Genomic DNA, 25,660 nt, shown 5'->3' with positions numbered 1-25,660 from the left:
GGTCTAATAGAACCCATGAACGGAATCCTGATGTTTATGTGAACACAGCCTAAGGCCTCATGCACACGTCCGTAGCCATGTGCAAGGCCGTGATTTTCAGTTCACCCGCAAGCCGCCCGCAAATCGTGGGCCGTGCACATGGCCGCAGCCATTATTTGCTATGAGCCTGGACTCCAGAACACGGCCGTAATAAGACATTTCCGTTCTTTGTGTGGTCCGGGCTCCTGGGAAACCACGGTCATGTACATGGCCCCATAGGAATGAATGGGGTCGCAATTCTCCTGTGGATTTTCTGGGGAATTGTGGCCGCAAAAGCACGTTCGTGTGCATGAGGCCTAAATAAAGAGAATCTAAGAGACGCTTCTGGTATTGTGCTTTAGTGGGTACTATGCGCTGTTTAAAAGCGTGCACCACTTGCGAATTGTGTAACTCGTGGCCTGACTTGCAGAGAGGTACTACGTGGTCGTAGCTGCTTCCGTGTGGAGTCTTTGTAAGTGCCTGATGCTTCCTGGCCAATCAGGACGGAAGGGGCTGTAATTGTCATACAACGTGCGGAGGAGTTTGGGCGACATTCAGTAGGTGTAGTAGGAACGGGTGAAGCACATTACAATAATCATTGTATAGATTCTCTTTATAACTCGGTGACCGGTTCATTTTAAACGTAACCCGTGGCTGTATGAACATTGTATGTTTTATGCAAAAACTTGATCCCATCCCAAGGAAAGCAGGGAAACCCAAAACGAGGCGGCCTATGAAACGTCTCTTTTTTCAGTCCGAATTAGTTTTTACGTTCGTGTGACCTGTCCTATGTACCTGCTGTCATTTTAATAAGCGTCTCCGAGGTCCCGTTGTCATTTACAATCTTACTGCATTTTTAGATTTTCTCTTCAAATTCCTGGTGATTGGAAATGCCGGTACTGGGAAATCCTGCTTGCTGCACCAGTTTATTGAGAAGAAATGTAAGTGTGATCTCTGAATACTGTTCTCGGTGGTGTTGGTGTGCGGAGTCTGTACTTGTTTCCCCCCTCAGGGGAATATAACTAGCGTGTTTGTATGTACTTTGTCATTAATGTACCCTGCGTCCTTTCCTCTTGCCTTGTCAGCGAACCCGTGTTTTTTATGTTTTTACTTTATTATGATTTAAAAAAAAAACAAAAACAGTCTAGCAATGAGAGGTTTTACCCGCCAGCCATCACGAGAATGTGTTTTGTAAATCTAGAATGCATTCTGTATATCTAGGATGCCGGTTTGCTGCGAGTCGTCCTCTATAGGATGACTGGTGTTACTTTTGTATGAAAAGCGTGACTGAGGTACACATTGATATTTATCGCATGGCGTGATGTGTGACTCTTGATATTTTTGTGCATGGATTGCTTCCTTGCTATGATCTAAACGTCACTTCTCTTTTTTTTTTTTTTTTTTTTTTCCAAGTTAAAGAAGATTCCAATCACACAATAGGAGTAGAATTTGGTTCTAAGATTATAAACGTTGGTGGTAAATATGTGAAGCTACAGATCTGGGATACAGCAGGACAAGAGCGATTTAGGTATGAATACTTGTATTATTAAAGAGGTTATCTCGTTTATAAAAAAAGCATTTTTATGTAACATATATGGGATATTCTTCGTTATTAGAGGGTCGTCCCCGTGCTTAGGATCCTTTTCTCTTGGCCAGAGTGGAGAGCGGCTAAAATGAAGGTCTCTCGCTCTGGAGAACCTGTCCTGTTCTGCACGGACAACCTAGTGTAATGCTTAATTTCTCCTGTAGTGGCTGGGAATTGAACACTAAGGTCACCTGCATGAAAATGCTGCCGTTTTTTTTTTGTGTGCAGAAAATCTGCAGTGGCTTACAGTCCCAGCAACGTGGATGAGATTTCTTATCCACATGCTGTGGAACATTTTTCGCACGAATATCCGAGCATACTGTGGATTTTCTAATACGTAACATACTCATTCTGTTGCGGATTTTCACAGCAGATTTCACGCTTTCAATGTGAAAGGGAATAAATCCACTGTTAGGGTATGTTCACACGCAAACTCAAAAGCGTCTGAAGATACGGAGCTGTTTTCAAGGGAAAACCGTTCCTGATTTTCAGACGTTTTTTTTTTAAGCCACTCGCGGTTTTCGCTACGTTTTTTTTTTACGGCTGTTTTCAATAGTCTATTGAACGGCCCAAGAATTGACCTGCACTTCTTTTTTGCGGCCGTTTTCTTACATGGCTGTTTTTCAAAACGGCCATGTAAAAAAACGGCCCATCGGAGCAGAAAATGATTTTTCCCATTGAAATCAATGGGCAGATGTTTAGAGGCGTTCTGTTTCCAATTTTTAGGCCGTTTTTTGGACGAAAATAAGCCATGTGAACATACCCTTAGTCTTCAGCAAGATCCGTACATAACACCAAATGTGTATTTTGCTACGGATTCGCTGCAGAAAAATCTGCAACAAACAATGTGTGGGTACCCTTATGACACTTTTACACCGGCCAATTATCAGGCAAATGAGCATTCACAGAGCGGTCGTTCCCGATAATTGCCCTGTGTAAACAGGGCAACGATCAGCCGAAGAATGAGCAAACACTCGATCATCAGCTGATTGTATAGTTTTAAATGGCAAAAATATTATATAGTTGTTGGCAGAAAAATCTCCCTGTGTAAACAGGAAGACGTGCTGCCGACATGATAGAAATGTATGGGGATGAGCGATCGTAGTAACAAGCACTTGTCCCCATGCCAGCGCCTTGTGAAAGGAGCAAACCAATGCCGATCAACGAGCTGTCTCATTGATCGGTGCTTGTTTAACCCCTTAATAAACAGCCTATTTTAGGCCTTCATGACCAAGCTATTACATTTTTCCATCGTCTCATTCAAAGAGCTATAACTTTTTTTAGTTTTGTGTCGACACAGCTGTGTAAGGTCTTGTTTTTTGCGGGACAAGTTGTATTTTTTAATAGTTCCATTTTGGGGTACATATAATTTATTAATTTAAAAAAAAATGGCAATTTCGCCACACTTTATTGCTTCCTAAATTTACGCCGCTTAACGTGTGGTATAAATAACACTAACTTTATTCAGCGGGTTGTTTCGATTGCAACGATAGCAAATTTATATAGATTTTATATGTTTTACTACTTTTACTCAATAAAAACACTTTTTTTTCAAAATTATTTGTTTTTGTGTGTCCATGTTTCAAGAGCCATAACTTTTTTATTTTTCCACCGATGCAGTTGTATGAGGGCTTTCTTTTGCGGGACGACTTGTAGTTTTTATTGGTACCATTTTGGAGTAGATGCGACTTTTTGATCACTTTTTATTAAATTTTTTTTTAAGGCAGGATTCACAGAAAATAGCAATTCTGGCATTGTATTTTATTTTTTATGGCGTTCACCGTGCGGGTTAAATAATGTAATAACTTTGTAGTTGGGGTCGATATGGACACGGTGACACTAAATATGTGTAACTTTTTTTCCCTTTTTTTTTTTTTTTTTAATAGAGCATTTTATAAGGGGAAAGTAGGTTTTTCATTATTTATTTTTTTTCACTTATTTTTTTTTTACTAACTTTATTAAACTTTTTTTTTTTTACTAGTCCCACTAGGGGACTTCAATATGCGATCGTCCGATCGCTTTTATAATACACTGCAATACTTTTGTATTGCAGTGTATTACTGCCTGTCCGTTTCAAATCGGACAGGCAGCTGCTAGGCCTTGCCTCTGGCATGGCCTAGCAGGCATAACTAGTGGCAGACCTGGGGGCCTTTTATTAGGCTCCCCGACTGCCATAGAAGACACTGGCACTCTGCGATCATACGCAGGGTGTCGGTGGTGGCCAGTTAGTGGGCCCCCGCGTAAAAACACTAATGGGCGGTCACTAACGGATTAAACGGCCCACGTCTGCCCGTGTAATACTACCTTTACTGCCAGCTTTCATCCCTGATTACAGATGATCGCTGAGGGTCTCAGGACCATGGTGAATAAGTCCTTGTATTATAGGGTATTGCGACTGGTTTTATATTTATATATCTGTCTCTGATATATTTATATGAGCAATTCTCTGATTGGCACACTTGCCACGATCTACTCTATGACCGGTCTGAACGAAAACAGATACGTCAACGTGGACACAGATGCGCTCTTGCACGCACGTCACTAGTTGGCAGTTTAGTTTGAGAGCAAAATACTGTGTTCAGTGTATAAACAGGTTTGATGGACCATAAATCTGAAAACTTTACTGTGCCGTATGTTTCTTTGCTCCCATGATTGAGGCTCCTGAATTACAGATAACCATTATTATCACTCCCAATAAGCAATTAGCCAGCCAGCTCTATAATATTAGAGTCCTTTTACATGGGAAGAAACAATTCTAAAAACGAGCGCCGGTCAACGATATAGTGAATTCTTAATGGTCGAAAGCCATGCATTATGTAACAATAATCGTATGTTTTTTCGTTAATACGTTTTGCTTTTGAGATCGCTTGACTTTCCGGCCAACTATTTCACACCACCTGTCTCGTCTGGTAAGCACCAGCAGATTCCGGTTTACACAAGGGAATATCACATCGACAAACTATCATTTTTAGGTCATCATAAAAGATTAGATCAACGACCAACAAGCAGTTTCTTGCTGTTTTTCAAGCTATTATTGCTCATGTTTACACTGGCCAATGATTTAAAACTTTTACTCCGTATAACAATTTAATCTTTTTTGCAATGATCACGCTGGTAAAAGGCTTTTAAGTTATTTCAATGGATTGTCTCATTACAACAACCCCTCTTGGCCAGTGAAAAGTGGTATTACACAACCCCAATTCAAGTGAATGCATATAATACATGGCCTCACCTTTACCGCAACTCTTGGGTCTGTCGAATAGAGGAGTGTCCTGAGTTGGGAAGTGCCTTCTATGACGTCCAGATGCACATGGGACCATTATTATAATAGTTTTTTTCTCATTGTTCAATATCTACTAGTTGACTATATAGTATGTTTAGAACAACTGCTTGTTGCCTATTCACATACTAATGTCTATTGTTTTTTTTATGTACTTTAACCCCTTCCCGCTTTGGCCACTTTTGACCTTTCTGACAGAGCCTCGTTTTTTAAATCTGACATGTTTCACTTTATGTGGTAATAACTCCGGAATGCTTTCACATAAACGATTCTGAGATTGTTTACTCGTGACACATTGCACTTTGTTACTGGCAAAATTCGCTACATACATTCAGTATTTAATTGTGGAAAACACCAAAATTTTTCGGAAAATTGCAAAAATTTGCATTTTTCTTAATTTAAAGGTATCTGTGCTAATTAACGTCCCCCATATGTCTATTTTAGATTGGCATAGCATACCTGAACATCCTTTTATTTTTCTAGGACGTTACAAGGCTTAGAACTTCAGCAGCAATTTCTCACATTTTCAAGAAAAGGCTATTTTTTCAGGGACCAGTTCAGTTGTGAAGTGGCTTTGAGGGCCTTATATTTTAAAAACACCCAATAAGTCACCCCATTTTAAAAAATTCACCCCTCAAAGTATTCAAAACAGCATTTAGAACGTTTCTTAACCCTTTAGACGTTTCACAGGAATTAAAGTAGAGGTGAAATTTACAAATTTCATTTTTTTTTGCAGAAATTCATTTTTAGTCCATTTTTTTTGTAACACAAAGTTTTACCAGAGAAATGCAACTCAATCTTTATTGCCCAGATTCTGCAGTTTTTAGAAATATCCCACATGTGGCCCTAGCGTGCTAATGGACTGAAACACAGGCCTCAGAAGCAAAGAAGCACCTAGTGGATTTTGGGGCTTTCTTTTTATTAGATTATATTTTAGGCACCATATCCGGATTTAAGGGCTCTTGCGGTGCCACAACAGTGGAAATCTCCAAAAAGTAATGCCATTTTGGAAACCACACCCCTCAAGGAAATTATCCATGGGTATAGTGAGCATTTTGACCCCACAGGTTTATTGCAGAAATTGTTGGAACTAGGCTGTGAAAATTAAAATATACTTTTTTTTCAAAGAAAATGTAGGTTTAGCTAAAAAAAATAATAATTTCCACATGGACTAAAGGAGACACAGCACCACAAAATTTGTAAAGCTATTTCTCCCGAGTAAAACAATACCCCACATGTGGTCATGATTGGCTGTTTGGACACACGGCAGGGCTTAGAAGGGAAAGAGCGCTATGTGGCTTTTGGAGCTCAAATTTAGCAGGAATGGTTTGCGGAGGCCATGTCACATTTGCAAAGTCCCTGAGGGACCAAAACCGTGAAAATGCCCAAAAAGTGACTCCCTTTAGGAAATTACACCCCTTGAGGGATAATTCATCTAGGGGTGTAGTGAGCATTTTGACCCCAGGGGTGTTTCATAGAATTTATTAGAATTGGGCAGTGAAAATAAAAACAATCCCTTTTTCTTCAATAAGCTAAATTTTTCATTTTCTCAACAAATAAAGGAAAAAAAGCACCACAACATTTGTAAAGCAATTTCTCCTGGGTATAGCAATACCCCATATGTGGTCATAAACTGCTGTTTGGGCACACAGTATGTCTCCGAAGGGAAGGAGCACCATTGGGCTTTTGGAGTGCAGATTTTGCTGGATTGGTTTCTGGTCGCTATGTCGCATTTACAAAGCCCCTGTGGGACCAAAACAGTGGAAACCTCCCAGAAGTGACAGCATTTTGGAAACCGCACCCCTCAAGGTATTCACCTAGGGGTGTAGTTAGCATGTTAGCCCTGCAGGTGTTTTGCAGAAATTAGTGTGCACTCGATGTTGCAGAGTGAAAATGGGAATTTTTCCATAGATATGCCAATATGTGGTGCCCAGCTTGTGCCACCATAACAAGACAGCTGTGTTTCCCGGTTTTAGAAACGCCCTACATGTGGCCCTAATCTTTTGCCTGGACATTTGACAGGGCTCAGGAGTGAAAGAGTACCATGCAAAATTGAGGCCTAATTTGACGATTTACAAAGTATTGGTCCACAATTGAGGATGCTCTGATTTGAAGTAATAAAATATACCCATGAGGAGTGACCCCGTTTTGGAAACTGCACCCCTCAAGGCATGTATTAAGGGGTGTAGTGAGAATTTTCACCCACAGGTCTTTTCCATAAATGATTGCGCTGCGGATGGTGCAAAGTAAAAATTTAACTTTTTCCCTAGATATGCCATTTCAGTGGCAAATATGTTGTGCCACTGGAGACACACCCCAAAAATTGTTAAAAGGGTTCTCCTGGGTATGGCAATGCCATATATGTGGAAGTAAACTGCTGTTTGGGCACGCTGTAGGGTTCAGAGGGGAGGGATTGCCATTTGGCTTTTGGAGCGTGGATTTTGCTTGGTAGCAGTATTGTTTGGAGTATTACTGGTATTTTCAGTTTATAATGTGGGGGTACATGTAAGCTGGGCAAAGTACATCAGGGGCATAGCCAGGTGGTATAATAAGAGGGTAAAAAAACAAAACAAAAACCATAGATGTGTGTTACGCTGTGATCGATCCTTTCTACACAGGCCGGTGTCGAACTGATAAATGTCCTTCCTTCCTTCCCCTTTTCTTCCACACTCTGCACATTTTCAGTTTGGGGAATTTGTTGTCTGGGAAGCGTTGTCCTGGTATTATATGGGCACCCATGCTTCCGGCAGATATGTTTGGGCGCTCCCCTTCCTGGTGCCCTAATTTTAGGGCCTTGATATGTAATTCGCCTCTTAAAGCAGAAGAAATGTTCCCCCTCGGGCTTGGACAACGGCATATTTTTATTTCCTAACTTATTGGAACATTAACTAATTTTATTTTTTGATAGACGCAGTGATATGAGGGCTGTTTTTTTTTACGGGACAAGCTGTAGTTTTTATTGGTACCATTTTGGGGTACATGCGACTTTTTGATCACTACTTCTATTTTTTGAGAGGCAAGGTGACCAAAAAACAGCAATTCTGACATAGTTTTTAAAGTCTTTTTAAAGTCCCGCAAAAAATAAGCTCTCACACTGCTCAAACGATGGAAAAATATAAAAGTTATGGCTCTCCCAATGTGGTGAAACCGAACAAATGTTTTTTGTTTTTTTTTAACCAATAGTTGTTGTTTTTTGTTCAAGCAGTAAAATATTCATTTTTTCCCACATTTTCTGTTGTCTAAAACCTGGTTGCGTCTTCTAGTCAGATGCGTCTTTTATAGTCCGAAAAATACGATATATCATTCACCCCTGAACAAATCTGGCAGCAGCACTGCTGAACCCTGGGACTACCCACCAATTGCACATGGTCCTTCTCTTGACACATCCATTGGTCCATGCATTAGTTGGGTTACCATGGGGAACAGGACTGTGTAGGCACATCCTATTACCCACCTTCCATATGCTATCCTCCCCTTAACTGGCACGCTTTGTTTGCCATTGTTCTCTTTCTACTCTTGTGGCTTGCTTTGTAGTCTACTTAATATTGTCATGTCTATGGGACCAGATGCTATGCTGGTTAAGAACACATCCTCCCCTTTGAGGGACAGGAGAGCTGCAACCTTTGCAGCCTCATCTGCAAGTCTATCTCCTTTTGCTTCGGGGGTAGTTTCTTTAGTATGGGCTTGCACTTTCAGTATACCCACTGGCTTTGGCAGTTTCAAGGCTTCAAACAGTTCTCTTACTCTCGACATTCTTGATGCGCTTACCTGTGGATCCAACAACATCCCTGCTCCTCCGAATGGGGCCATAATCATGTGAAATACCAACAGCATATCTAGTCAGTGTATATATATATTTAGCGGTTTTACCTTTAGCCAGTCTACACGCCTCAGCGAGTGCCTTCAACTCCGCCTCCTGTGCTGACATGGAGGGTTTGAGTGGTTCTTTCTTTATTACCTCTGTTTCGGTAGTGACATCATACCCAGTCTTGTGGCATCCTTCATAGTGGTATCTGGAACGATCTACAAAAAAACTAAATCTGGATTAGATGTATCTTCTGTTACATTTTCTAATGTTTTCGTCTCTATTTTCGGCATATCTCCTTTGAAGACCTCCTATTTCTGTAAACGTTTGGTTTATAAGGCTGTAGATAGCTCAGAAAAATTATACTTTGGTGCGTTCTTTTCTATTGGAATGTCATGGTCTATAGAATTAGACTGTTGAATTCTGCTTGCTTATAAATGACAACTGTTATTTTGTAGGACCTGCATTCCTTTGAGACTTTCAACCAATCTTCAACCTGTTCTCAGTAACCCTGTTTTTTTACTCCATACATTTGCAAATCCGTTTATACTTCCACGCCTATTCCTATACCACATACAAAAACTCCTAGACAACTGGTGTCCATAGTTCCAAAATTAGTCAAGAGACAATACATGGATGGCCACTAATACAAGAGGGAAGTGCACTGTAAGAATAAAATTTCTTACTCACCGGTATTGTGTGCAGTTCCCCGTTCTATCCTTAGCCGTCGTCCACCTTCAATCTGTGTTGGGATCCCGGACGAGCCCCCGGGAAATGTCACTGCAGAATTTACTTAGTCCCTTAAAAATAGGAGTTAACATGCAATTGTCTGAGTTCCAAATCAATTCATATGCGCCCTCTAGTGGTCATGAGAGCATTTTGCCGGCCAGAAGAGACTCTACGACACGCACTGTTTGGTGTAGAAATGAGCCTCTGCCATGAGTGGCAAGACTTCTCTTTATTTAAGACCATACGAGAGATAGCATTACCCTCATACTTACACATATACATTCCACATATGGTAAAATACAGAATCGTCCAATCTCCTCGAAGGAGTCTTTTTCTTCAGGGTGCTAGCCGTTTTTCTGACGGCTAGCACTCTGACCCATTCATTTCAATGGGGCCATGCACACTTCAGTTTTTTTTTTTTACGGTCCCGTTGCTCGGTTCCGACAAAAGTAGAGCATGTTCTACTTTGGTCCGAGATTCCGTGACTGTGAGGCCCATGCAAGTCAATGGGGCCGGCAAAAAACTGAAGGCACACGGAAGGCATCCGTGTGCCGTCCGTGTGTGATGGAGCCGTTGCCTAGCAACGGCTGGGCGGGCAGAAGTACATTACAGATATATTACACTAATTGGCAGCCACTTGTCTCTATCAATCACTGATAGAGAGAAGAGGCTGCTGATTAAAAATAAAATAAAAAGCAGTTCATACGTACCCCGGTCGTTGTCTTGGTGACGAGTCCCTCCTCTTCCTCCAGTCCAGCCATCCTGTATGACGCGGCAGCCTGTGATTGGCTGCAGCAGCGGTCACGTGGGATGAAGCGTCATCCCTGGAGGCCGGCATACTGACGTCATCCAGACTTGCGTGACCGCCACTACAGCCTGTGTTTGGCTGCAGCGGTGACATGGGATGAAACGTCATTCCAGGAGGCCGGAAGGAGGAAAACGCATGGAGTTCTGAACTTATTTTTTTTATTTCATAAATTGTATTTTACGAGTGCCGAGCATGGTCATTCTTCAGCGCTAGTCACTAGTTGCTGAAAGAGTTACCGCCGATCAGTGCAGTCAATTAACTCTTTCAGCACCCTGTACAGTGACTAGCGCTGAACAACCCTGCTCTTTCAGTACCCTGGACAGTACCATGCTCGGAAACGGAAACACTAAGTGCACACGGAAATCACACGGCCTCTAAAACGGGTTCACTGACCTGTCAAAGACGGCCGTGAAAATGGTGATGGAAGTGTGCAGGAGGCCTTACTATGTATCTTTAGCCTTACATTTCAATAGAATACAAACGTCATTGGGTTTTTAACATGTCGCTAGTTTTTATCTATTCGCAGAATACAAAGGGTCAAATACCATAGGCCCAGAGACCTAAATACAACTTCAATAGGACATCCATTATTCTTCCAGCAAGCCCCAAACCGTTTTGCAGCTGTTTAACCTTTAAAAAAACTCATGACAGCAATTTGTGTTCACAAGTTAAAATTATCGTTGACACTTACATACAGAGGGTCGATTTTGGGGGTCTGATTCGCCAATCCACCGGTTCCACAGTTAGTCACGTGATAACGACAGCCCAAACTCTTCATTGGTAGTCAGTGGTAATGACCACCTGTCCACCGCTGCAATAGCTCCTAGACACGCCCCCCCCCCCCCCCCCTGTGGTCGGCACATCATCCAGACAGAAGATCAGAATCCATCCCTTTGCCTCTGCATGATTCCTCTGCATGCTCAGTGAATGAAAGTTTTATCCTGCCTCCGGAACACTAGAGCAAAGTAGTAGCGGGAGGGGTTTAGGCGGCATGGTGGAGAGGGAGGGTTTCCGGCTTGCTCGTGACGTACATAACCCGCCCATTTCCCATGTGACTGGCAGTGAATTTGACTGTAGAAGCGTTCCTCTAAATCTAAGGAACGCTAACTAACATATTAATCCCTTCAGGACACAGCCTGTTTTGGCCTTGTGGATGGCAGGTGATTTTTTCAAATATGACATATGTTAGTTTATGTGGTAATAGCTTTGGAATGCTTTTACCTTTCCAAGCGATTCTGAGATTGTTTTCGCGTGACATATTGTACTTTACGTCTGTGAAAAAATGTGGTTGATAAATGCAGTATTTATTTGTGAAAAACACCAAAATCTAGAGAAAATTTGCAAAAAATTGTATTTTTCTAAATTTGAATGTATCTGCTTGCAAAACAGATATTAATACCACACACAATAGTTACTAGTAACATCCCCCATATGTCTACTTTAGATTGGCATAGTTTTTTGAACGTCCTTTTATTTTTCTAGGACGTTACAAGGCTTAGAACTTTTAGCAACAATTTCTCACATTTTCAAGAAATTTCCAAAACTTTTTTCATGGACTAGTTAATTTCTGAAGTGGCTTTGTGGGCCTTATATATTAGAAACTCCCCATAAAGCACCCCATTTTAAAAACTTCACCCCTCAAAGTATTCAAAACCACATTAAGAAAGTTTCTTAACCCTTTAGGCGTTTCACAGGAATTAAAGCAAAGTAGAGGTGTAATTTACAAATGTAATTTTTTTTTGCAGAAATTCATTTGTAATAGAAAAATTTCTGTAACACAGAAGGTTTTACATGAGAAACGCAACTCCATATTTATTGCCCAGATTCTGCAGTTTTTAGAAATATCCCACATGTGGCCCTAGTGTGCTAATGGACTGAAAAACCGGCCTCACAAGGAAAGGAGCACCTGGAGGATTTTGAAGCCTCCTTTTTATTACAATACATTTTAGGCTCCATGTCGGGTTTGAAGAGGTCTTGTGGTGCCTAAACAGTGGAAACCCCCAAAAAGTGACCCCATTTTGGAAACTACACCCCTCAAGGAATTTATCTAGTTGTATAGTGACCATTTTAACCCCACAGGTTTTTTGCTGAATTTATTGGAATTAGTCTGTGAAAATGAAAATATAGATTTCTTCTGAAGAAACATACATTTTAAATTTTTGCAAGGAATAAAGGAGAAAAAGCAGCCCAACATTTGTAAAGAAATTTCTCCTGAAATTATATATGTATTACGTGTGCGTATATCTATACCACATAATAGATATATATGTAATTAATTAAATCACAACTAAATTATGACAACCCTAATAAATAATAAATTTATGAACAACCCTAACAATAAATCAATGTATTTAGAATTTACAGACGAGTAAAATATATAAAGCGATTTATATAAGTATATGTGTGTGTACGTATATATTACATGTACGTATATATCTATATGATGTTATAGATATAACATCCCTAATTATAAATTTTTAGTATTAACAAATTTCAAATATATGTCTATATATAATATATATTACGTGTGTGTGTGTGTGTGTGTGTGTGTATGTATACATATATATATATATATATATATATATATTTTATTATAAGCCCTAATTGATTATTAATTGCCTTAATCTGAGTACTATCTAAACTATCTACCTAATAGACTACCTAAACTAGAACTACCTACCTACACTAAACTATCTATGTGGAGGTGTTTTTTGTGTGTTTTTCACAGTTGGTCTTTATACGAGACACACAGCAGCTGCTCGGCACAGCTTCTTCTCTCTCACTGTCTCAGAACGATCTGACAGGGAGGGAGGAGAAACATTGTAATGAACAGCATGAACGTTTGTTGCTGCAACAAACTTTGCTGTGAACACCATGATAGGTTTATCATGGTGATCACGTCATCGGGACAGACACCAATCCGGTCCTGATGTCTTCTCTCAGCACTAAGGTTGCTAGTAGCAGCGTGTGTGGATAGATTCAGAGCACAGGGAGAGCGCTGTGCACTCTGTTCTAACACCACGTAGATTAACGGGCTGCAGGTCAAAAGCCCAGCACAGCAGCCCGTTAATCTACATGGGCTGGTCGTGAAGAGGTTAAAGGAGCCTAAGGTGTATTTGCTCGGAAAATAACCTTTAACCGCAAATAGATTCGTTAAATAGGCACTGCACTTTGAACAAACTTTGCATAAATTAATAGTACAATATCTTATATCTTAGAGAGAAACGCCGGTTTCCAAAGTTATCAGTCCCCCACAACTATTTCACTCACTCTAAATTTACTGCTTTCTCCTAAGGGATTAAGTTAGAGCTGTCCATAAAAGTCTATGGAGAGGGGAAGGGTGGTGTAGAGCAGGAGCAGAGTGAATGAGAGAAAGAAAAAAGAGACAGACTGCTGCAGCTGCGCATAGTAAGAGTTATATCTCATCCCCGTGCTCGATTCTCAGCTACATTGCTCATTACTGCTGTGTAATCTCCTCCATTCTGCTTCAGCTTCTATGTATATGTGATAGAGATTGTGGAGCAGGATTCTCCTCTGTGTAGCAGACATGTTTGCAGTTAGGCTCTATACACTAGCACAGACAACACTGAGAATTAGAATTAGAGAGAGAGCCTGCAGAGGGGAAAACTGCTAAATGATGCCATATCCAACTTCTATAATGGCTAGAAATATTGTTATTCCTCATGTACACACATATGACCGCTTATTCCGAAAAGTGATCTCAAAGTATAAGTACACTTTAAGGGTCTCTGCTTTCTTTTAATTTGATAGAGTGAAAGAAATGTAGCAGACTGTTCAGCAACCAGGTCTGGAGTGCTAGCAATTACAGCGATGTCATAACATTATCTGGAGTAGACATCTTCCTTTTTAGTTCCACTTAACAGCTTCTGTCCTCACGACTGTTCTCCCTAGAGCTATGCGAGCGATATAAGCATTCAAGGGACATTATTGATTTATGTGTTCTTTAGTACAATATTTGGCTTTTAATGAAAATGTAGCCGATTTTTCCTGTTGTTTTTTTTTTTTTGGGGTAAGTATATACATACCAAATCACTTAGGGCAGTACTAAACTAGTAACAGAACCTCTATCTCCTACTATTCTAATAGACACTGATAATGCCAGTGAAAATTGTGTCCCAAAACATTTATTTTAAAAGTTGAGCTTTTTTTTGAAATATGCAAATGAGCCTATACTTGACAAATGGGCGTCAACACCAGCAATTCTCCTGAGGTGGAGCTACCTCACAGCCTCTAACCCTGTCGTATCGCCATGAAGCTGCTTCACACGGTGTGGGAGATGGAGACAGAGGCTGAAGGGAAGGGGGATCACTACAAACGGCCATATCTCAGGCTGTGGACCACCTAAAACAGTTCTGCTGGTGGCATATGAAAGATTCTAATCTTTCATGTGACACCAGGATCGCAGTTGTGAAACAACCGGAGATATCACCAGTTGAAAGCAGTCAGGAATGGAAGATGTATACTATATGATCACACTGTGTTGCTGGGCAGGGAAGGGGGAGAATCTGTATGACGATTGGACATAATCATACAGAAATCATTGCACCGCCCAGAGTGAAGAGTCCCCTTTATTTGGCTACTGCAACCAATTTAGCATATTTAGAAAAATGCTCATAATTTTGCAAATAATAAATGTTTTTGAAAACAAATCACACTATAGTTAGCAGCAAAGCGCCTATTAAATTAGTTAGGAGATAGGGAATTAATAAAGTAGTGACAGATCCTCTTTAAGCTGGTGATTTTAGAACGACTTTCCATTTATGGTTGGTATGTGATGACTGTTGTTCTGGACGACAATCCCATATGATAAAACTGCAAATCCCCGATTGATCTCTGCCTTGACCTTGAAACTACCAGAGAAAGAAGGGCAAAAAATTTGACATGCACCTCCAACATTTTTATGGACACCAAAAAGAAGATCAACAAGTTAAAAACGTTGTATAGAAAAATTCAAACCGTGATCCATAATAAGATACACCGTAACGTGCGCAAGAGCCCAAAGCTAGATCAGACCTGCCGGACATATAAATGGCCCGAATAAGGATCCCACTTCAATCCATGTGATTCCTAAAATAGGATAAGAACATGAATAAATGTGACCAGCGGCGTAACTAGGAAAGACTGGGCCCCATAGCAAACTTTTGACTGGGGGCCCCCCCTCCCCTGGGTGTCACACAACCCCCCCCCCCCCCTTGTAGATAGTGCCTTTTTTACAGCCCCCCCCTGTAGATAACGCCATACAGCCCCCCCTGTAGATAGCGCCATACAGCCCCCCTTTAGATAACGCCATACAGCCCCCTCTGTAGATGGCGCCATACAGCCCCCTCTGTAGATAGCGCCATACAGCCCCCTCTGTAGATAGCGCCATACAGCCCCCTCTGTAGATAACGCCATACAGCCCCCTCTGTAGATAACGCCATACAGCCCCCACTGTAGATAACGCCATACAGCCCCCACTGTAGATAACGCCATACAGCCCCCACTGTAGATAACGCCAAACAGCTATGGATCTGCCGACACAGACCCCGGAAGTCCGAGGTTTGTGATGGAGAACTTCAGGGGACATTTAATCCCCTGTTCTCCCTGCCAGCGATCACACATGTATCCCCTATCCTGTGGATAGGGGATACATGTCTTTTGTTTAATGGCAGAGCGGGGAGATGCCTCTCTGCTCTGCCGTAGTGTTCAGTGGCGTCCCGCTGTAGCAGCCATAGCGGCTGCTAGCGGAGCCTCCGGCCATGGTGGGGGCACGTGCCGGCGGGCGACACGGGCCCCCTCATGCCGCGGGCCCCGTAGCAGCCGCTACGGCTGCTACGGCGGTAGTTACGCCACTGAATGTGACATACAATGCAAAAAGACACAGACCTAAAACATCATAAAACTGAGACAATCGATACAAGCCAGGCAGAGGGATGCACACTTATAAAACAAAGACCAGCCCCATGCGTATCGCCAGGAGAAACCTAGCTTCCTCAGGGGTATAAAATGAACTGATATGGTGTCCTTTTATATATACATATATATTCAGGTGGATTGAATGCAATAATTACCATTTGAATTAGGAAGCACATGTGGCGGTGTCCCAGACAAGCTACTGCATGTCTGCCGTGTTACAAAGTAGATGTAAGCCCTAAGGGTATGTTCACACGACAGCGCAAAATACGTCTGAAATTGCGGAGCTGTTTTCAGGCGAAAACAGCTCATGAATTTCAGACATAATTGCTCTTACTCGCGTTTTTCGCGGCATCCATTACGGACGTAAATGGAGGAGTTTTTCAATGGAGTCGATGAAAAACGGCTCCAATTACGTCCCAAGAAGTGTCCTGCACTTCTTTGAGGCGGCCGTCTTTTTACGTGCCGTCTTTTGACAGCGGCGCGTAAAAAGAAAAAAAAGCCTGTCTGCACAGAACACCGAAAGACCCATTGAATTCAATGGGCAGATGTTTGGAGCCGTTTTTTCGGGTGTAATTCGAGGCGTAAAACGCCTGAATTACGTCGGTAAATAGGGCGTGTGAACATACCCTAAGGATAAAGGTGGATAATAATATAGATCCGGCACATTGTGCAGGAAAATGGTGTGTACGCCAGCCGGTGTACACACCCTACGCCATCTTTGAGGCACATAGAAGCAGTCGACCCAAATGTGCAGGCACCAGGAAAAATCCCAGTACTGAGCCTGCAAAGAGAGTCCAGGCTGCTTTGAGTCATGCTCACAAGGATCAGCAAGGAATAAGTCAGACTCGTAGAGAATGCCTGCGCCAAAAAAATAAAGGATTACTAATATGCCTAAGGCAGAAAAAGGCCCTACTTCCCAGCTACCTAAACAGTAAATATTTAATTAAACTTTTATTGACTTTTATTAAGTACTTCCAAATAAGACATACAACACACACTAATAAAAGTAGCCAATGTAAGCTGGCAGGATATAATAGATCAAAACACGTTGAGTAGGTGAGTGTATTAACCCCTTAGTGTTTAAGCCTGTTTTGGCCTTAATGTAACAGTCAGCGACTGCAGTACGCTGTGCTATCACCAAATAACTGTTAAAGATTTCTATCCAACTACCAGCCAAACATTGTAATTAAAAATATAACATCCCCCCTCCTGACATGTTTCGCCACAAACGTAGCTTCTTCAGGGTTCTAATGGGGTTAATGACGGCGTGCTCGTGATTCCCTTCCTTTATAACCTCCCAATGACACATAAGTGGGTGTGCCCACATATGGAGCCAGTAGGAATACATATAACGGGAGAAACCCCCGTCTAGTAAGATGGATGTGTAGACTGTTCAATTACAGGGATTCATTGTCCGTCCAATCAATGGGCTCTGGAGGCGCATGCGCACAGCAGCAAAAGAAATGTACAGTGAACGATTATAAAGGGAAGTTCAAGTGCGCATGTCAAGGCACTTGTAAATCTGAAGCCAATGCGTTAAGCAGGCTTCAGTTCTCAATTCCTAGAGGTACTGTGCTAAAAAGCCGCTCGCTTTAGGACAGGTAGACAGGATACAAAGTGTAAAACCTTATCGCATGCGCATGTCTGAGTACTTTGAAACCCTGACAATAAGCAGCAAGGGTTCTAAACCCACCAGCTTCTCTATATAATGATATAAACCAGTTAGAACCAAATGGGTAACAAAACATTGTCACTGGTGGGCATTTTGGGAGATCAAATGAGAGCACAAAGAGGTTACAGGGAAATTAAAATTTAAAAGTGGTGTTTAAAGCCCAAGTGGAATATACTGAGGCCATAGTGATAATATTTCCGTAAATAAGTGTAGACTATACAGATGTGGTTATGATTCCTGGATGATGGGCAGTAAGAAATCCTAGGGTAGACTAAGGTAAGATTTTTATAAGGGGCTAAAAAGATGATTTATTCATCAGCATAATATCGGACTAGGACAGGTAAGTAATAAATTGTCTGACACAGGATTCACCATCAAGAGGATTACAAACACTCATGATAGTGGGCATGAAGGGACAGAAAGATCGCCTACCACATGGTGAGAGCCGTTCAAAGGAGGTGAGAGCCCAGTGTTCCGGAGAATAGATGGTTTAGAATAATGGCTGTGTACCTAAAATTCTCGTAGGTTCTTACCTCTTCGGTACGTCACGCTAGGAGTAGTGGATATAGCATCACTGAGATCCGGGTCAGCTTGGAGACTAGGCCAGTGTTTTTGTAAGATGTTAATGATTTGGGAGTAACAAACTTTCAAAATTCCCTATGCATCTGACGAAGGAAGGGGACTTTTTAGATTTACAACTTTTGCCATAAAGCAGGTCTCTTCTCGAAGTCGCTCTGTGTGAAGTCTTTTTAGAGTAGCTGCATGCTACAAGTTTATGATATAGTGTATCACACTCGGATTTAAAAGTTGTGTTCGTCTGAGTAGTTTCTTCTAGCTCTAAGGTATTGCCCAATCGGAATACCTCTCTTCAGTGCAGGTGGATCAAAGCTCCCCCAGTGTAAAAAGCTGTTGGTGGCAGTAGCCTTACGAAATATATTTCTGTGGACACTGCCATCAGGATCCAATGAGATTTTTAAGTCGAGGAAACTAATTTCTCTGTCATGTATTGCATAAGTGAATTTCATCCCAATAATGTTATTATTGAGAATATCAATAAAGTCTGAAAGGAGACTCTTGTCGCCATCCCAAAAAATAAGAATATCCTCAATATACCTCCCCCAAAACAAAATGTGACACGTGAAAAAGAGCAAATCAGTAAAACAAGCGTGTCTTCCCACCACACTAAAAATAAATATGTATAAGTGGGTGCACAAACCGTGCCCATGGCAGTGCCTTTAAGTTGATGGTAAAACTTACCAACAAAAAGAAAATAAGTGTGACAAAATAAATCTATTGTGTGCCTGGAACGGAGTCCCCTTGGTGCTCAAAAAATGTATAGAATCAAGACCTAAATCGTGCTTGATATTGGTGTATAGGGATTCGACGGCCATACTCGCTTATCATGGTGGTAGATGTAACACTAATCTCCTGGATCCTGCTGACCGTGTCCTTCGTATCCCGCAGTAAAGTGAGTAAAGCTGTAACAAAAGGTGAAAGGACTTCATCCACATACATACTAATCACTTGCATGAGATTATCATACTGGAGATGATAGGTCTACCAGGTACAGGGCGGGAGACCTTATGGATTTTAGGCAATGCGTAAAAGGTCGATAAAGTCGGGCTTGGGTTAAACATCCGTTAAACTCCTCTTGAGAAATAATATCCTGTGATTTACCTTTAGTTAGTAAAGGATGCAACTCGGACAAAAAAAATTATCGGTAGGGTTTTTGTCAAGAATGGTATAGGTGGGAGTATCATCCAATAGCCTATGGATCATAAGGAAAAAGTCCACCCGGTCCATGATAACAATGTTGCACCCCATGTCAGATGATTTTAGGATTAGTTCTTCTTTTTTACACAGTTCATCTAGAGCTACTGGCCCGATTTTTGCTCAGGTTACCAAAGACTTTGGCTTTATTAGATTTAAGTTTCTGTAAGTCTGCACTAACTATTTTGATAAAAATGTCAATGTGTCCATACTGTGGAAATGGTGGTGTCATTAGTGGCTTAGGTCACAAAGATGAAAATAGACCGGTAGCCATACCCGCTCTAAATTCATTATCATTTAAAGATCACGGAGATCCCTAAGTTCAACGCGATCAATGATACCGGCATCAGAAACCTTTCCCTTGAAGTGTTTATGCAAAGCAAGTTTCCTTGCAAAAAGGTTTATGTCCTTTCTCCTGGTAAACTCCTCAAAAGTGGGAGTATAGGATAAACCTTTCCGTAGGAGTACTCCCTGATATGGGCTCGGCTGGAGAGAGACAAATTACAGATCTGCATTTCGTTTTCATTGGTACTGCAGTTCGTTAAGTTAAATGCTGCTGTATGCTTTGGCTCCATGGTAAATTGGGTGGTCCTAAAAAAGGAAATGTATTGCTGTGGCCACATTACATTTACAGGGAGCACAGGCCGTGTTCCTCCCATTTGGGCCTACATTTGCCCCCAGTGCAAAAGGGGTTGTTGGTATATTGGTTGGTAAGGAGGGAAAGGTAGGGGACGCTGAGGTAGAAGTAGTGGGGGTACTTTGCAATGTGCTGTTTCCAGGGCATACTGAATTTGTTGGTTTTGACTGTGTAGGGGATCTCGTCGATGGATTGTATCTTCTATTTTTAATTTTACGTTTTGTCCCCAACCTAGTATCATCAAATGGTGGCCTAGATTAGTCTGTGCCAGAGATGCCAGACTTTGAGAAATCTGTGCATCTGGTTTCACGATTTGGAATTGGAAAAGTGCGTATGCAATAGGTGTATGCTTGCCTTGTGTCAAAGTCTCTACGATCTCGTATATATTTACGGTGTTCCCTATCCTTAATCTCTCTTTGTCATTCTCTATTTTTTTGCAATTGAATTTCCCAATTTTTTAACTTGGGTGCTGAAATTAAAGGCTTGAATGTCACCAATTTCCTTTTCCAATTGAAGGTTAATTTGAACAAAATCTCATTTTTAAAATTCCAAAAGGTAATGCAGCATGCATAGGAAATTATCGGTAAGTAGTTCCTCCCAGCCTTTATTAAAGGTAGTATCACTACGATAAGAGTTAGGTGTTATATGGATACGTAGGCCTCTATATACAAATTTGTTGAATGTATGTCTCTAGGCTTGCTATTTCCCAGCAGGATCTAACGTACTGTTTGTAAGTTTTTTGTAGATCCCTAAATGCTGTTTGTACAGCAAATTGATGGAGTGGTATGTTGTCCGTAGAGAAAACAAATTCTGCCTCTGCAGATAAATTGTCAGGGTTTTCGCAGAAAAAAAGAGGTTGGAGAAGAAACCGCTCATGCGCCCAAAATTGGTGCATGCCCTGAAATACATCTGAAACGTCCAAAGGATGTCAAAACAGTGATTGCGCCGGAAATTGGCACATACACTGTAGCTGAAGAGATGGATGAGCCGATCACATAGACAGTTAGATAGTTATAGCTTGCCTACAGTACACATGGGATAGAAAAATATATATATAAAAGTAAAACATGTCAAAACTGCGCATTTGCCGAAGACTGGCGCATGTGCAGAAAAGAAGGGAACTAATAGTCCTGTCACACAGGCATAAGGAGTGGATATGTAAAAAAAAAATCCACGCATACCTCTTAACCACAAATTAACCCTGTCATACAGGTACAAAGTGGAGAGGCAATCACAACTCCATGCAGGCACCCAACAAAGGTGCCTACATAGAGCGTGAGGCGTCTCCACAATGGACCTGCCACCTGTAATATGGGAAAGAAAGGGGGAAAATCTACCCAAAATTATTCTGTGCAGCAAAAATAAATAAAAAAAAATTATAAATGAAAAAAATATTTTTAGATTTGTGCACAAATATATATCAGTCACATATATGGATTTATAAGTTCATATAACAATGGTTAATACAGCACCCATCAATAATGTTTAAATAAAAAGAATAATAATTATATATCCCATAAAAATAACCCTAAAATCAAAGAACAAATATATATTCGTGTATAACATAAGCTTATCACACGTTCACATATCTATATAAATTCACCCGCAATGGTGTATCAAAACCTAATGGACATTTATGGGGCTATTGAACAAAAATGTATAAGACCCCGCCACATTCAGTGCAATAATTAAAGAAATATATATTTTAAAGAAAACTATTAAATAACTAAATTACATTTGTTTAAATATGACCTAAAGACAAGAACCATTGTGCAAGACAAGAAGAATAAACTCTCTAATTGACACGTAGAAGTAGTAGGGTCATCTAAATGTCTCACTTTTCTTCTGTTTCATAGCCTTGATATTGATGTACCAGAGGGGGATAGGAGGATTGGTTGCAGCAGTTCATTTGGCTACTACAAAAACAAAAGCAAAATATGTAATGAAAGCAAAAGTGAATACAATCTAAACCGCACAACAAACTAGTGAAAAACAACTCACCCTCTAATTTTTTATATATACCGTACATTGTTAATTCAATGTCTTATAAACCAATAAGAATCGATATGTGTAAGATACCATATGGTAAATATAATGTGTATACTTAAAGAGGCTCTGTCACCACATTATAAGTGCCCTATCTTGTACATAATGTGATCGGCGCTGTAATGTAGATTACAGCTGTGTTTTTTATTTAGAAAAGACGTGATGTCTATTCAGAATCCTGACACTTCGGTAACGTTTGTGTGAGATTTACAGTAAGGCAAGCGTAATCTCGCGAGATTACGCTGTAAACTGTCATTTAAAATGAGATTACGCTTGCTGTGCTGTAAATCTCACACAAAGGTTACCCAAGTGTCAGGATTCTGAATAGTCATCACGTCCTGGCTGGTAGTGATGTCTATTCACTGTCAGGACACTTCAGTAACGTTAATGTGTGTATATGTGGCTGCACATAGTGATCTAGTAAGATTACTATGTGCTGTGTAACTGAATGGAGAGAAGTGTATGACGCTGATGGGTCAGCATCATGCACTTCTCTCCACCACGCCCACTTGGTCAAAAAGTAAAACACGCCCAGTTGTCCATTAAGAAAGTCATTAGTATAAAGCTAAAGTAGGTCATAACTCCGTTAAAAATGATTGTTTTTCTAAATAATAAACACTGCTGTAATGTACATTACAGCGCCGATCACATCATGTAGGAGATAGGCCCCTTATAATGTGGTGACAGAGCCTCTTTAATAAAAAAAAAAGTGATCATAACCTTAAGCGTGAAAAAAAAAAAATATGCAAATAATATATACTGTTTATTAACTTTATGTATGGTAAAAACCAGTAAAGAGAAATTCTTCATTGATTCCCCACAGAGAAACCGTATTTAATTTAAAACTCCACCTGGGTTTCAAAGGAAGAGGAGGTGGTGATAAAATCCAAACCCCTCCTCCCCCATCCCTATACCAGGCTGTAGTTTTTTCAATACCTACCACCCTCATCCCCTGGCACTTTGATACTTGAAGAAATGCATTGCAACTGAAGTTAGATCCTTGTCTTTGGCCACATCCCTGATGGCCAAGGATATAGTTGAGATGTTTCTGTATACATTTCCGTAATTCCTGCTTTTTGGCAAGGACTAATTAAAGCATACACCACATTCCTACTGCGACAGTTGATGTAGTGTCTCAATCTAATGGTTTCCACACTCTATGATTTCTGATAAACAATTCTTTGATTCACAAACATTGCGTTGGCCACAAGGATATGTACCTACGATTTTATTACCGTATGCAATTGAAGTTGTCGGTCATTGGTAATGGCTCTTAACAAGTTTATCTTTTCAATTCCGTGCCCTCCTAGTAACTAGTTGGGGTTTCGGAGTTCAATACCCTCGTAGTTTTGTCTGTCTGTAAAATATGGCGATGTGAATTCATAATCTGGTATAATTTGGTCCACTGCTTGTTGTACTTCGTCACAAATCGAACTGTATTGTCAGTTGTACGTATTGATTGACGCAACAGATTCTCGCATTCGCAATTGCGTGCTTGTTCAAAGGCCGAAGAGATCACTCTTTTTGGATACCCCCCAACTCTTAAATCTAGAAGTCAAATCACGAGAGGCTAACTGGAAGTCCTCCCTCCGAGTGCAATTGTGCCAAATTCTCCAAAATTGGCCTTTTCGGAATTAATTTTTTTAGTTTTCACCCCCAACATTTGAAAAAAGGAAGGTAGACTATTGGTTTCCGTAGTCTTACGATATAAATTAGGTGTAATATGAGTGCCATTCAGCTGTATTTTTAGATCAAGATATTTTCTGCACATTCACCAGTCTTTGGCACATGCGCAGTGTTGAAATTTTTTACGGTTATATTTCTTTTTCTGTCTCGTGTACTGTGGGCAAGCTAGAACTATCTAAATGTCTATGTAAACTACTGTGTATTTTCAAGCTGTGTTTTGACATCCTTTGGCTTATGCGTTGGATGTTCCAGCTAGATTTCTGGGCATGTGCCAATTTTGGGCGCATGCACGGTTTATTCTCCTACCTCCCATTTTTTTCTGCACATGCACAGTTTTTTTGGCGCATTCTCTATGAGGCTGAGTGCGGATGCATGTGCTGATCCTTGTGGGTGTGACGTGGAGCAGCCTTGACTCTCTGCGCAGGCTCAGTACTGGTATTTTTCCTGGTGTCTGTGCAGTTGAGTCGACTGCTCCTCTGCGTCTCAAAGACGGCTTTGGGTGTGTGCACCGGCTGGCGCACACGCCATTTTCCTGCACATTGTGCAAGTGTATATTATCTGCGTTTTTTAAATTTGCGCCCCTCTGCCTGGCTTGGATCTATGGTCTTATTCTTATGATTTAGGTCCGTGCCTTTTTGCATTGTATGTCATATATTTTTAACCTATTTTAGCAATTACCACATTGAAATTGGATCCTTATTAGGGCCGTTCATGTGTCCAGCAGTGCTGATCTAGTTTGGGGCTCTTGCGCACTTTACGGTGTATCTTATTATGAATCACTGTTTCAATTTTTGTATACAACGTTTTTAACTTGTTTGCCTCCTCCTTTTTGGTGTCAATAAAAATGTTGTTACTGTTTTGATATAATTTTGTAGGTGCATGTCAAATTTTTTTTGCCCTACTTTCCCTGGTAGTTTTAGTTGTTTGTTCTAGGGCATAGACTTTGCACTCCATAGATAGGCGGTGTGTGCCTGCTCATTCTTGATTTTGCACATCTGTCGTTTGGCATGAACGACTTTCCAATGACTACACGTGACTTCGACAGAGCATGTCCACCTTTTTCACTAATCACGGCAGTAACATTGGCACAGAACTAACACGTGTGAATATTAACATTGCTCTCAGTTTGTACACTGAGGCTACATGGAAAAGGGAGCTTTATTTATCTATCCACTTGTGTGCAGGTCTGTGCGGCCGTCTCTGGTTCTGTGGGGAAGTTTATGCTTGTTGGGAGGTTGTAGTAAGAGCGCCTTCGCCTGATAGCAGGGGTGCTGCTGGACTGCTCCTCCTGCAGGTGCTATGTTGGGGTGGTCATATTGCTGTGCTGCACTTAGTTTAAGGCCTTATTTACACGTACGTTGAATACGTCTGAGTGACGGCCGTTTAAAACAATGGCCGTCACACGGACATGTGTTTCAATGGTGCCGTTATTTCACTGGACCATGTGAAGGGTCTGTTGAAAATTAGAACCCGTCCTATTATCTACTCTTTTCACGGATCCCTCCATAGGCTCAAGTCTATTGGGATCCGTGAAAACGGAACCTGCCCGCGGGCGCCTCTGATGTGAAAAACATGAAGTTTTTCACGTCCGAGTTTCCCCACTCGTGTGAATCTAGCCTAAGAGAAGGGACCCACTTTGAAGAGTGCTCTGTAAAGTGCCAAGTGGGCTTTTGCAGTTTGGTCAAAATGTGTACTAAGAATGTTATGT

General features: G+C 41.0%; 1 protein-coding gene across 1 annotated transcript in view; it reads left to right on the top strand.

Annotated features, from left to right (window-relative positions):
* RAB4A (RAB4A, member RAS oncogene family) overlaps positions 1 to 25,660 on the top strand; it is a 60,485-nt gene that overhangs the window by 14,341 nt on the left and 20,484 nt on the right. The window contains exons 2-3 of the mRNA XM_075862525.1: positions 879 to 959; positions 1,432 to 1,546. Coding sequence (XP_075718640.1) covers positions 879 to 959; positions 1,432 to 1,546 — 196 coding nt within the window. The remainder of the gene's footprint in view (positions 1 to 878; positions 960 to 1,431; positions 1,547 to 25,660) is intronic.

This window comes from Rhinoderma darwinii, chromosome 4 (genome assembly GCF_050947455.1).
Source record: "Rhinoderma darwinii isolate aRhiDar2 chromosome 4, aRhiDar2.hap1, whole genome shotgun sequence".
NCBI classification, from domain to species: domain Eukaryota; kingdom Metazoa; phylum Chordata; class Amphibia; order Anura; family Rhinodermatidae; genus Rhinoderma; species Rhinoderma darwinii.
The sequence above is the reverse complement of the archived record's forward strand: the minus strand, read 5'-3'. Positions and strand labels throughout refer to the sequence as shown.